This window comes from Protopterus annectens, chromosome 10.part0, assembly GCF_019279795.1.
Source record: "Protopterus annectens isolate FY-2018-M chromosome 10.part0, PAN1.0, whole genome shotgun sequence".
Lineage (NCBI taxonomy): Eukaryota > Metazoa > Chordata > Ceratodontiformes > Protopteridae > Protopterus > Protopterus annectens.
The window spans coordinates 1,149,571,302-1,149,586,041 of NC_056744.1; the positions used below are offsets into that span (position 1 = coordinate 1,149,571,302).

Consider the following 14,740-nt stretch of genomic DNA (forward strand, 5'->3'; position numbering starts at 1 on the left):
ATGCTTGCATGTGTGCATGGGGCTATCATACCTCCACACGTGTTCCCATTACCAGATCGAAAGACTGTAATCGTGAATACGAAAAGAGCGACACTAATTGCACGAAAGACGGAAACGCCAAACGACCAAAATAGCAAAAATTGAAATGTCGAAGTGTAATGGTTGGCCCGTCTGTGGTATAGCTCCTTAAGGTAAGTGTGGGATAGATAGCACTTTAGGGTTAGAATGTGGGTTAAGGTAAGTGAATAGATAGGTAATGTATGTAAGATATAGTGTAGTGTTAGAAGTAGGGATTTATTTAACTGCATATATGTGTATTATTTATTTTTTCTGGGTGTATGTCTGTAGGGGAAGTGTGCGGTAGTTACAGACCTTAGGGTTAGGGAGGGGTTAAGGATAGTGCATAGTTACTTGTGTATGTGGAGGTTTAGTGTAGGGTTAGAAGTAGGGATTTATTTAACTGCATGTATGTGTATTATTTATTTTTTTCTGGGTGTATGTCTGTAGGGGAAGTGTGCGGTAGTTACAGACCTTAGGGTTAGGGAGGGGTTAAGGATAGTGCATAGTTACTTGTGTATGTGGTGGTTTAGTGTAGGGTTAGAAGTAGGGTTTTGATGTTTTACTTGAGGATAGAAGTAGGGTTTAGTTAGTGTATGTATGTGGTTTATTTATTTTGTTTGGGTAGGTAATATGTACCACCACTTGATGGTGATATTCACCCCAACCCTGGCCCACTCACTTCAGATACACATACCTCCTCTACTTGCAATCTAAGCTACAAACCTACAATTAATAGGCCAACTAACTCTCTCCTAGTCTGTCATCTCAATATAAGAAGCATTAATAACAAGGTACATGAACTGCATGCACTTCTGGATGTCTACTCCCCTGAGATTCTCTGTTTATCTGAAACCTGGTTAAAACCTAACACTAAAGACAATGAAGTGTTACCACCTGGGTACAACATACACAGGCTGGATCGTGCTTCGAGGAAGGGGGGTGGAGTAGCTGTACTCTATAAATCTGAGTTGAATGTCACCGTAGATATAATACAACCACCTCAGATTAATAACTCAGAGATTCTTGCCACCAAATTGCAACTTAATAAAAATAAATGCATTAATATCATCTGTATGTACATTCCCCCAGGTAACAATATATCTACATTTGAAGATATCCTGCACTGGCTATCATGTCACTACCCCCAAGAAACCCTACTACTTGAAGACTTTAACATAGACTGGGGCACCTGTTCCTCAGAATCCCAACCACCCATATTAACCTGCATGCATTTACACAAATCATATCCACCCCTACCAGGATAGGTAAACCCAACCAAAAAGAAAGTATACTTGACTCGGTACTCATAAATAGTCACCCCCAACTGTACACCTCTGGTACCCTCCTTAATGGCCTAAGCGATCACCTTCTCACATATGTAATTAAGCACAAAACCATTAATTCCCAACAACCCTTACTCAGAAAGGTTAGAAACAATAAAAACTTTGACCCTGCCAAATTCCAGCAAGAACTAAACTCATGTAATTGGTCTATTCTAAAACACCTCCCCTTAGAGGAAGCAGTAGCATACTTTAACAACAAATTCCTTGAGATCCTTGATTTGCATGCACCTGTTCGCTCAAAGAGACCCAAGGCAAAAACTGCGCCATGGCTTTCTATAGTCTAAACTCAAAATTACCCTTAGAAACAAAGCATGGGCTTTACGGCGTTCTTCTAAAGACCCTCAAGATCACATTAAATACAGGCAATCCAGGAACGAAACCAAAAAATCAATTTTACAAGACAAAAAACAATACTACTGTAATTTACAGACAGTAAATCAAAATAACCCTCAGAAGTTTTGGGCAGGTTTAAATAATCTACTACATCCTGGACAAACTTCAACCCCAATCCCTGCTGCTACCATTGATAAAACCCCTGAAGATGTTTCTGATAGTTTTAACCAATTCTTTACTGAAACAATTCAAGCCCTAGCTAGCCAACTACCTCCTAGCTCCCCTGGTCCTGAAAGTAGCACCCCTAGAAACCTACTCGCGTTCAGCTTCCAACCAGTCACCACTTCACTTATCCGTACCTTGATCAAAAAATTAAAACCCACTACACTTTCTGCTGATCAACTCCCTGCCGAATACCTACAAAAATCAGCTGATGCTATTGCTTACCCCGTCTCAATACTAATCAATCGAACCATAGCAGAAGCTAAAATTCCCACCATCTGAAAAATATCCTATGTAATCCCACTTCACAAAGGAGGCAGCTCTACTGAATTGTCCAATTATAGGCCAATAGCTATACTCTCTCCACTTGCAAAGATTATGGAAAAATGTATTCATAAACAACTCATGCACCACCTAATCCAGAATTGCCTTATGGCAGACACTCAGCATGGCTTCCGTCCTCATCACAGCACTACTTCAGCCCTCCTAGCCTTTACCAACACCATAAACCATAATCGCAACAATAATTATATATCCTCAGCCCTCTTTTTGGATCTTTCCAAGGCATTCAATATGGTTGATCACCAACTTTTAATCCACACCCTGCAAACATTCTGTCTAGATACTGGAGCCCTCCAATGGTTTCAATCCTACCTGAATGGTCGACAGCAGGCTGTCCTCTGGCAGAACAAACTCTCTAACCTTCTACCTAACACCCTTGGAGTACCACAAGGCTCTATACTAGGGCCCTTGCTGTTCTCCATCTTCATTAACGACCTTTATACTGTCATCCCAAAAGTCAGCTGTATCCAATATGCTGATGACTCTACTCTGATTTGCTCAGCCACATCTCCAGTAGAGTTATGGTCAGCTACCCAGACTACCTTTAATACAATAGAAAACTGGCTTTCTGAACATCGTCTGATCCTAAATCCCAAAAAAACTAAAATGCTGTTATTTTCACCAACACGTAGGTCTACCGCTTTCACCTTTACCATAAAATCAAATGATGGCACAATAATCTCCCCTGACTCATCTACAAAACTATTAGGTTTCATCATAGACAATAATCTAAAATTTGACCTACATGTTAACCAAACTATCAAAACCATCAATAAAAAACTAGGGTCACTTTACAGAATAAAAGCATTCCTAACCCCTCCAGCTAAAATTGCCATAGCTCGCTCTCACTTTCTTTCAACCCTTCTGTATGCATCCCCTCTACTCTCGAATTTAAACAAGACTGTCCTTAACAAACTCTCAATTTGCTACAACCACATTGCCAGGTTTGCCACTGGGCTGCCTTTTAGGACACATCATTGCATCAATCTAAATCAGCTTGGGTGGCTTGAACTACCTAGCCTAATCCAGTATAACCAACTGATTATGTCCTATAAAATCCTCTATAATCCGGACAATACTCCTGCACTTAAAAATATTATCACCCCCTATAACAATCCTAGACCGCTTCGATCCTCTAACAAACTACTAATTCAGACTAACAAAATTAATAACACAGACGGTGATTCTCTTTTTGCAAACTCTGTAAGTAGATCCTGGAACTCTCTTCCAGCTGATATTACCTTACTTTCCACCTTAGGTCAATTTAAAACTAGACTCAAACAACATTTGTCACTTAACTGGCTATGTCAATGTATCAAGCCTGGCTAACTCTCTCTAGAATGTGTAAAAATCTGTTAACCAGTTTACTGTGTAATTTAATTTAATCCTGACTTGTGCTCAGGATTAACTGTAACCTGTGGAACTTGTTTAACTTGCTTACTTATGTAATCTCTGTAAATAGTCTGTTTGTAATATGTAATGCTGGTATTATGTAATGCTGTATCTGCTTACTCTTGGAGCTTTTCTCCCCGGGCCTCCACTGAAAATGGACATGCATCCAATCGGACTATCCCGGTCAACAAATGTAAAATAAAAATAAATAAATTGTAGCAGGTGGTGGGGTTGGCCAACTATGACAGTTTGTTATTTTATTTTTTGCTGTTTAGTGTGTTCTGGATTTTCGCAGTTCGCGTTATAGGTGTCAACGTTTAGGTATTCGCGTAAGGGTTTTTTCAATTTGGTAATATAGACCCCTACACACACTCCTAGACTAATGAACAACTCCTACAACATTAGGAGGGAGACACTAAACACCAAGGATACTCTTTTATCATGCCCTGAAGGCATGGACAAGGATGAACAAAGTTTTGCAGCACAAATGATGTGGGGGGGAGGGACACAAGACACTAAGAATACTCATTGTATCATGCCCCAAAGGTACTTAAAACGATTCAGCCTTATACTGGCGGCATGCACAGACAGATCTTCATAGAACTTTAGTCCTATGCACCACTGCTAATCACCAGAGATCCTTTTACATATTACATGAAATTGTGGGGAAAAACAGTAAGGTAGAAGGTGAGTTTTTGAACCACACCCTCCTCTTGCACAGTATTAGTCTTCTGTACCCCCCCATTAGACACCAGGAATAACATAATACCTTAAAGAATAATAAAGTAAAAAGTGGAAGTTTTGAACCTTGTATCCTTTGCACACAAAAAAAGCTTCACAAGCCAGAGTCTTAATACTTTGCACTAAACGAGAGGGCTTATGTTAGGGTGCTTTATATGAAGTATGACATTGTAGCATCTGGCATTATTCACTGACTGCAACAGTCCATGAGTTACAAGGCATAGGACTTGTATAAGAGGCTAAATCAAGGACCTATGAAAAATCGTGGACAGTTTTAAACTATTAGTTGGACTCAAAATGTTAATAGAGCAGCAGGTCTAGCAGTATATGATGTACTTATGAACAGTAAGAGGACTAAAACTCTAATGTCGGGCATTATTGGCTAACTGTAAGGATTTGTGATTTATGAGGGCTGTATCAGGGACAGTCTATCTACTCAGAGAAAGTAAGAGGTGTGTGTGTGTGTGTGTGTGTGTGTGTGTGTGTGTGTGTGTGTGTGTGTGTGTGTGTGTGCGTGTGCATGCGTTTCACTTGAGCAGGTCCAGGCTATTCAGAGACAAGTAAAGTAGCCAATAATGAGGCCTTTCCTTCTTATGGCTAACATGACTTTGAATTGCATTTTTTCACATGAAGAAACAGTCCCTTTTGGCTACAAATCTTACTGTTGAATTGGGGGTGCTTCTGAGTACCTGGGTATTTCTTTTTGGTCAAAAGTTTTCCGTTTATTTTTTTCAGCTTGCTACTTGAGCTGTGAATACTTCCATTCTGTAGTTTCACACTTAGTAATTATAGTATTGCTTAGGACATACGAGACAAATTCTTCCGATGTACTGAAAATAATTTGTCTTAGAAGAAATATCTTGCATCTTGCAGGGTAGAGGATGTGTGTTTTAATGTTTCTTTTTTGATATCCTTGGCTAAGGACCAACAAGCTTTTCTTCTTTTCATAACCTTAGTACAGTAGCCATTGTCAGTCCCCACGTAGTATGTGGTGCACCATGTTAAGTGTTTCCTCAGAGTGAGACATGCTTTTAACAGTGCTTAAAGATTCCTAATATACCCTTGTTAAGGACATCCTAAGCACTGTTAAGATTTGGTCTCACACTTGGGACTAACCAAAGATAATCCTGGCTGACAGTGACACAGAACAGCAGCAGAAGGAAAAACAGCTTTTAAGAGCTGTTAAGTCCTCACTCTGCCACACTTACATATGGAAGCACAGCCGAATGAAATGTCGAACAGCTTCTAAAAGCTGCTTACTTCTACCAGAGGAGTTGTTTCTGGCTGCTGTACCTCTCAACATTCCCTGATTTTGCAGAACATCCCTGATTTTTGTCTCATATTTTTAACCTGGCCCTCATTTGTAAGGTATTTTTTTCTGTGCATATTCCAAGCTGAAGATGTTATCATGGCTTACAAGGAGTATTGGATTAACTGTACTCATTGTGTTATTGTTTGCTATTTCACTATGAATTTGTGTCTAAAAGACATGTTCCTTTTATTGAATTACACCGATGGTGAAGGGTAAAGAGAGTGAGGCTCCGAATTAAGGATTCTGCTTATGAATTATCTCCTTGTAGTTATTAGTTAATTGTTTAAGCACAAATTACACTGGGTTGTTTCTGTATATGACTTTTTATGTTTTCTGTATTCACAGAAAAAAGAATGGACATGGGATGAAAGCAAGATGTTGGTGATGCAGGACCCCATATACAGGTACTGGGAAATAATTTAATTTCCATTGTTTGTGAAAATGTAAAAAAGGTCTCCTGAGTTTTGATTTGAAAATGGTATTCTTGATTTATTTAAATAGCATGTGATTGAACTGAACATATGAAAGATATTTTCTCATTCTTTGTATTCTGTTACTCACTTAAAAACAGTAAAAATGTTTCTTGTGTTTTAGGGTTGCCACCCCTCCGTTTTTTTTCCGGATTATCCAGAAATCAGACTGATTCTCCGGTAGTCCGGAAAACACTGTACAAACTCCGGTATTCTGTTTCAAAAAGGAAACAGACTATCGGAGTTTGTAAATCGGCTGATTTACTATGCTTTTTTTATAGAAAAGCATAATAAATCAGCCGAAAGCAGGCAGCAGGAACGAAAAAGAGGGCGGTCCCTTTGTGATGTCATAATGACATCACAAAATGGGTGGGATGTGGGTGGGAGAGGGGTGGGGTTACTGGTGATGCGTGGGGCGTGGCTTTACTCCTGTTTTAGCCACAAAGGAAGGTGGCAACCCTATTTTGTTTTCATGAAAAATTATCCAAGAGAAGAGCATTAAGAGGTATAAACAGCTCCCAAACAGGAACTCGTGAGCTGGCTTTTGTATGGTTTTCACTTCTCTTCTGCTAGAGCAGTTCTACTGTTACAATTCTTGTGTACGCACATGTATGTATATGTATCTATGTAGCTATATATATATATATATATATATATATATATATATATATGTTTTCACTTCATAAACTCGAAATGCTGAAATCACGAATTTCAGCATTCCGAGACCATGAAGCTGAAAATTCAGAATGCCGAAAGTGCATAAGAGCAAATTCGAATATCTTGAATCCGCGCTTATGCATTTCCAGTACGTTGCATGAAGTGTTTGCCTGGTATGGTGTCTGAAATTGCAGGCGAGTGAGTGTTTGTGTGTGTTTTTGTACGTTGTATGTCTTGGTAAGGGTAGGGAGGTGTAAGTATGAGCATGAGTGTTGGATTTGTTGGTGTTTATGTGTGATGTGTATTTGTGTGCGAATGAGTGTAGAATGCCGTGTTGAGTTTGTTTTTCTTTTTTTTTCCGTTATGTGTGATGTCGGAGTTGGTATATATAAGTAGGGGGGGTGTGGGGCACAGCCCCCCACATGGGGGGTGCAGGGGGGCTTGCCCCCCCTGGTTATATGTAGTGTAGGGTTGTGTGGTTTGTGTGCTGTGGGTGGAATGGTGTGTGTATTATGTGGTGTATGGTGCATGTATGTTTGTGATTGTGTGATTCGTGATTGTCTGTTTCGGTATTGTGAATGGTTTGGCTTCATAGTTTCGGACTGCCGAAATTCGAGATTTCAGCATTTCGAGATTATGAAGTGAAACTATATATATATATATATATATATATATATATATATGTGTGTGTGTGTGTGTGTGTGTGTGTGTGTGTGTGTGTGTGTGTGTGTATATATATATATATATATATATATATATATATATATATATATATATATATGTATCTATATTTTTATCTACAAAATATATACATATATATATATATATATATATATATATATATATATATATATATATATATATATATATATATATATATATTTATATATTTATGTATATATACACATATACATACACATACATACATATACTCAAACTATTCTACTCTCCAAACTTGAACAAATTTACAATAAATTTGCCAGATTTTCCACTAGTCTCCCTTATAATTCCCATCACTGTCTTGCCCTTAAAGAACTCCAATGGCCCGAATTCTCTAACCAACTATTACTTCAGCAACTATATATTACCCACTCTATTCTGAGTAACCCCTCCTTCTGCCCTTCCATCTCTAACCTTGTATCTTATTACAACCCCAGTCATTATCTTCTCACACCCGACAAACTCTGCCTTGATATCTAAAAACCTAACAAGAATATTGGAAAATCTCTCTATAAGTACTCTGTAGCCCATGCCTGGAGCACACTTCCCCTTAATATAAGACACATCTCCCGAAAATACCTGTTTAAACATGAGCTTAAGCACTATCTACAAAAAACTTGGGCCTGCCCATGTCTAACCCTCACGTGACAACTCTATCATTTTACTTATTTTTTACTCATATAATCTATATCGCTCCCTTTATTCGCCTCTTCTCTCTGTCTTATAATCCTGTATCATTTTTTTCTGGATTTTAAATTCAGTATATATTCCTGGATTTAAAACATAATAATTATAGCAGGCCCATGCGTCTTTCTGTCAGCTACTTTAAGTGTACCTCATATTTATTTTTACTTTTATTGTTATTTTTTTCTCCAGTATGAAATGACGTTAACAGTTGCTAATCGTCCTCATGTTATGTCCGTTGTACAACTGTTCATTTTTGTTATGCTTCTAATTTTTATAAGATTGTGAATTAAGTGGAGCTTTTCTCCTCGGGTTTCCACTGAAAATGGGCCTTTGGCTCAGTTGGACTAACCCGGTTAACAAATGTCAAACAACAAATAAATAAATAATCTATAAGCTTGTCATCAGTTCCTTTATTCCCCATTTTACATGGGGTTGGAGTGCCATATGATCTTATTAGTGTCTGTTAAAACATTTTCCCAATGGCCATACAGAGTGATCTGATGCAGTAACATGCTTATTATAGGTTTAAATATCATCAGGGATATATTTCACTTCCACTAAACCAAGTCCACTTGTGCCCATCCTTAAACATTTTAATTATTTGTCTTTGCCAGTCGTTTAGCTATAAAATTATGTTGTTAGGGATGGGAATATTTTGTTCCCTCTCTGGCTAATACCAGTTAAGGGACAGAAGACTAATATTTATTCATACTTTAAGATTCTGTTTGGTCATTTATAAAACTGGTGTGCAGCGGAAGAACAAGTGCATTTGTTGATTACTGGGGGTCACATTCAATATGTATATTTTTTACATGCTGTACTCCATTCTCCTAAAAGGCAAATGCTCTTGACTTTCACCATGTATAGAGCTGAGCCAAGTTTGCAGTTAACACACACTACTTTCTTCCTATCCAGCAGTTCCAACTAAGACAGATATGGAGGTACAAACTTAATTGAAGTGCTCTGTGTACTTATATACATTCATTGCATTGATAGGAGGTATCTGGTAGAATAAAGATGAGAGAGCCATAGACTAAGAAGTCAGTAATTGTAGAAATGAAGAATCTCTGTGGCTCTTCAGTACATTGAATGTTCAATGGTTAAGCCTTTTTCATGTCAAATTTTCAGATCTATTATAAGGTGTTTCACTGTACCTTTCAACCTACAGACATTGAAAATAAGAAAAAAGCTCTTCAAAATTAGATATAGCCAGCCAAAAAAATTGGCATCTAATTAGCAGATAATTATATTGAGAAATAGGAAAAAACACTTTTAAAAAACAGAGACTGACAAAAATGATGGAAGAATATAAGATGTAGACTTTAATTAACCATAATATAAATTTCTACCAAACACAAGGTCGTTTATTTTTGTTTCTAAGAAAGTGAGATGTAAGATGTGCATCCTCTTTTTTTATATTTTTGGTCCCACTAATAGGTGCTGCGGTAGCGTTGTCGCCCCACAGTAAAACGCTGTCCGGTTCGATTCTCAGCTAGAGTGTCTTCTGCGTGGAGACATGCGTGAATGGTCGTACCTTCGTTGAAGGTTGTGCATCAGGCCTGGCAAGCCGGTACGTAAAAATCAACTGCCAATCATTAGCGGACCGGAGTTCTGCTGTGGCGACCCCTAACCGGGAAAAGCCGAAAGACACACACAGACACACACACTTAACAATAATCATGACTGATGAGGGGGATTCGGAAAATTGTGTGAAGGGGTAAATCAGATCTGGAAGTAGGAACATTCCTCCAAGATAGGGACAATTGAGAGGTGTGACAGCTGCATTTAGTATCCAGCACAAACCGCTCCTGAGATCTCCGCATCATTTCCTTTCTCTGTATTCTGTGTCCAGATATTTCTAAGCCACTGTACTATGCACATTGTTTGTGCTGTTGCTGTTCTCTTAGAGTCTAAATTACTTTAAAAAAAACTTTTGAATTAAATAAGGTGCTAGACTTGTATGCCATGTTATAACAGAAGGAACGTCTCTTTTTTTTGATAAACCCTTTCCTGTTCTAAGTGAATTCAAACAGTGAACATGTGATCAGATGGAACCATTTAATTAATACCCAGAATTGCTTATAAGTACACATGTATGGTGTACTTTATCAGTTTAAATAAGCATTTTATACATCTGATGCAGTGATATATGTAAGGGTAATATTATTTCACTAATCATTGTTTTAAACCCATTTTGTTCGGAAGTTAAATCAAAAGATCATTTTAACCCATTTACTACTATCCATTTTCTAGAAGACCTTTCCCAGACTACTAACTGTCTTTAATGTTTTCTCCCTTTATATAAAGGGCTGTAGCACCAGAATAGTTTGTATTAGAAGCATCCAGGCAGTGATACTGGGACTTTTACTTTAAAAACATGAAGCTTGATTTCTAATGTCAAAAATATACATTTTCATACCCCAACATTTAAAAAAGAGTGAAAATATTACTTTTATACAGAAATGCACGTTATTTTCATTTCAAAAGTCATAGCAACACTGTATATTTTTATGATTATAGCTGTTAAATTTTACAGTAATGAAAACTGACAGCTGTGCTTTTATATTAAACTGAATGCTTCGCAAATGTTAAAGCCGTTCAATTTATAAGGGTCATTCAGACCGTAATTTGAAGTTTTATGCAAATGTTAGTGTCTGAATGTTATTTCTAGATTTTCTAATATAGTCATCAGAACCATACAGAACAGAATATCTGGCTATTTATCCTTAACCAGTTATATAAGCTAATAGAACTGAAGTTAAAGAAACAGTAATACTCTGTCAAAGTGGGTGTAAGTCTGCCTGCAGTAGCAAAGTCTTTGTTTTTACTATTAAAATGATAAAAATATTTTTAGGGAAGAAAGTATTATTTTTGTCTCTGATTTCAAAATAATATAAATAAGTTACTGATGATGCCATTCAGATAATTACTGAGTCTGTCATTCAGAATAAATATTTCTGTATGAACCAAGTAGCACAAAAAAGAGCAGCCAAATGGCTGCATAGGTCTGATTGTACCCAGCAATATAACACCATCTCTATGAAGCTGTTGTAAATTTTCTAGCCAGTTTCTCAAATAAATGTCATGTCTGCCAGTTATAAAGCTCACTTACAAGTAGAAAGACATATATACACCTAAATTGTTTTGTAATGAGTCACAATGTGCAAGCCTAAATTTTCAGGAAGAACACAAATAAATCCAGTCACGGACAACACAACTTTTTAGTCAAAATGTATTTCATTTTTCCTTATGCAGTGCAAATGCCACGTTAGATGAATATATGCAATGTATTCACCCCACCCTGAAACAAAGTTGTATAGCCACCTCAGTGGAAACAGAGTATATATACAACATGCCAGGCTGTCAATCTGAAATGCTTGTAAAACTTTCCATTGGGCGATTTTACACAGAAGGCTAGCTGATAGCCCCATTTTGTCATTTTTTAGTATAAATTTCAGGAAATTCTGCTTGGATATTGTGGTTCAAAATGTACCCAAGACTGATTTTCTATTTTTAAGGATTTAAATGTACTTTATTGATAAATTAACTGTCCTGTATTGGACAGCAGGTATAAAATTAGCAGAAATGTGGTATTCCAAGTGTAACATATTCAAATATCATGTAGGCCTATTAGTAATATCTGTCAATACAAATGTATATCTCTGAAATATATTGACATTTTCTAGTAAAATGTTTTATACAACAAATCCTAATGTTCAGTTATAATCTGTTCTTTAGTTATATTTTCAGGCAGAGATAACTGAGCAAACTGAATGTTAAATTTTTTCAATGTCAATTCACAATTCCTGTTTTTTTTCCCCATGAGCATTACCGATGCATCGTACATATAACTCTCAACTGTACAGATTTTTGCAGAATGTCCAGATTTTTGCCTCATATTTTTGGTCCATTTTTCTCAAAATTCTAGTTTTCTAGGAAATCATTGCAAATCGTTGAAGTAAAAAAATAATGACAGATATTTCAGCTTCAGACTTCATACCCTTCAGAAATGTCATGCTAATGCAAAACCTATTATTCTGTTAACTTTCTAAGTTTGTAAGAGCAATATTTAAAAGGTGGCCCTATTTTGGGGTCTTTGTCCAGATTTCTTGCTCTAAGAGATTGAGAGCTATGATTGCACATGCTTGTTGAGAGCAGTGCTGTTATTCTATTTGCTTTCGTTGCTGAGTGTATAAAAGATCACCAGTGTCTGCCATGCCATGCTAATGTACAGCTTCATGTAGTAAAAACAATTTATTGGTGTTGCAGTGAATTCCAAAATCCTCTCTTTAGGAGTTAGAATTGCAGTTAAAATTTTGGAGGTTTGGGACCTACACTTTCAGGTTTCATACTTTTGATAGGGAGCCAGGAATGCCATATAATATAATATAATATGATAATTGGTTGGTTTCACTGCTCTTGCAAGCCATTTTAAGCCTAGACAATTATCCCTTGTGAGACTCAAACCCTGCACCTTGTGTTTGCAAGGCAAACACCTTAACCATTAGGCTACCCTCCCAACTCCTTATGCTAAGAATGAGGGGGGAAAACAGTAGTTTAGGAGTAAAGCTTTTTTGAAAACCTGCTTAGAGTCTTGAATAATTAGCACAGTGATGTGGAAATATATACATAAGTTTGTCATATGATTTCTAGACTAAATAAATACCAGTATTTGCAGAACAAAAAAGTAGTACGTTTATAAATCAATTTTTCTTTTCTGGGTAAATAAACTAGAAGGAACTCAACTACTTTTCAGAAAAATGCACTATGAGACTGTCATAAGTATTGTTTACACACAGGGGTAATGTGAACCTCAACTTCTGCATGTTTAATAATTTATAATACAAGCTTCTACATAAAATTATGCTGATAAATTATTACAACAATGAAGTATGCCCTTTGACTTGATTGTGCTACTAAAGACAATGTTGTGCTGATTTTTTTTCTTGTTTGTATGTCCTTCAGGAGCAATTTACATATTTCCTATGACATTTTGAAAATGGGAAATGGGAGATTTGAAAACATGTTTATATGCATTTCAGTGTCCAGATCTTTTTGTTTGTTCTTTCCTGGGTCTACTGGCTGTCTTCTTAGGGATTTCATCTAAACTGGTCTTCTTTAAGATAAACAAAAATCTAATTTTGTAAACCAGATATTTCAGAGGCATCTTTCACTTAACTTACATTTATGAGGTGGGACAACAATGAAATATGTCAATATATAGTAAAATCCAACTTTTTGGGCTTGTTTGTTAAATACCTGCATTTCATCAAACATTTCTAAACTGTTGTGCTGAAACATTTATAATTTCAGAAGTATTTAGTTCTTTTGTGATACCTTGAAAAAAGGGAGACTTTATGTGTTTCATACATCCTTTTGTATTTTTTCAGAATTGTTTTGTCTAGGTCTTCTGTGCATCTCCTTAAAGATTTTTTGCTTTTTAGAGTACTTTTATATCTAGGAGTACAAAGAAGATGGTGGATTCCAATGAAGCAACAGATGAGTTGAATGCAGACCATGGTCTGAAATCTCCATATTAGTAGTGAAGGCACATTTTATGGAGGATAACTAGAGTGCGGTACTTTCTCTGTCTCATTGTGAGAGTTTATAAGCCAGGCAATGTAAAGATCTTCATCATCGACTCTCTTATTTACCATTTTCTAAATGGGGTCAGGGTGTTGCATCAACTGTCACCATCTCTCTCGATTCACTGCCACTCTCCTACCTTCTTCAACAGTCATACCTAAATGTTGAAGGTCTTCTCTCATGCAGTCCATCCATCTCTTTGCTGGATGCCCTCATTTCCTCTTGCCTTCTTCCTGTCTGTCACAAATCTTCATCAGACCAATGTAATATGTTCTCTTTGACCTTCTCTGCAATTGGAGCTATTTGGACTTCTGCACTGATATCCTCATTTCTTCATCTGTCCCACAGTCTGCATGCTACCACCCAATTCAGGCACTTCATCTTTATCACTGCTAGCTTCCTGAATGACTCTCCCTTCAGTGCCCAGGTTTTTGAACAACACAGTAGTACTGTGGTCTTGTACACCTTCCTTTTCTGCTTCTTTGGCATTCTCCTGTCATACACTATCCCTGATGCTCTTTGCCAGCTGGCTGCAGCTTCTCTAATAATTCTAGCTATGACGTCCTCACTCAGACTTCCCTTCTCCTCAACCACCCCTCCCAGATACTTGAAGCTGAGTTAACTTGTTCCACTTTTTTCCCTTCTATCTCAATTCTCAGCTTCTTCTGATTTCCACCATTTGATGCCATTACAACTGTCTTATCTGTACTCTGTTTCATCCAGTGTTCCTTTAGTTTTGCATTACATTCCCCTGTCCTTTGCTGAAATTCACATTCAGAGTCTACCTGTAATACCACATCATCTACTTTTAGGAACTTCGGCAAACAGGTAGGAGGGAAACAAAGCAACAATGTAGTCTTTTACCACTGGGCTCA

General features: G+C 37.1%; 1 protein-coding gene across 1 annotated transcript in view; it reads left to right on the plus strand.

The window, feature by feature from the left end:
- LOC122813522 (carboxyl-terminal PDZ ligand of neuronal nitric oxide synthase protein-like) overlaps positions 1-14,740 on the plus strand; it is a 2,813,298-nt gene that overhangs the window by 1,515,454 nt on the left and 1,283,104 nt on the right. Inside the window, exon 4 of the mRNA XM_044085881.1 lies at positions 6,091-6,149. Coding sequence (XP_043941816.1) covers positions 6,091-6,149 — 59 coding nt within the window. The remainder of the gene's footprint in view (positions 1-6,090; positions 6,150-14,740) is intronic.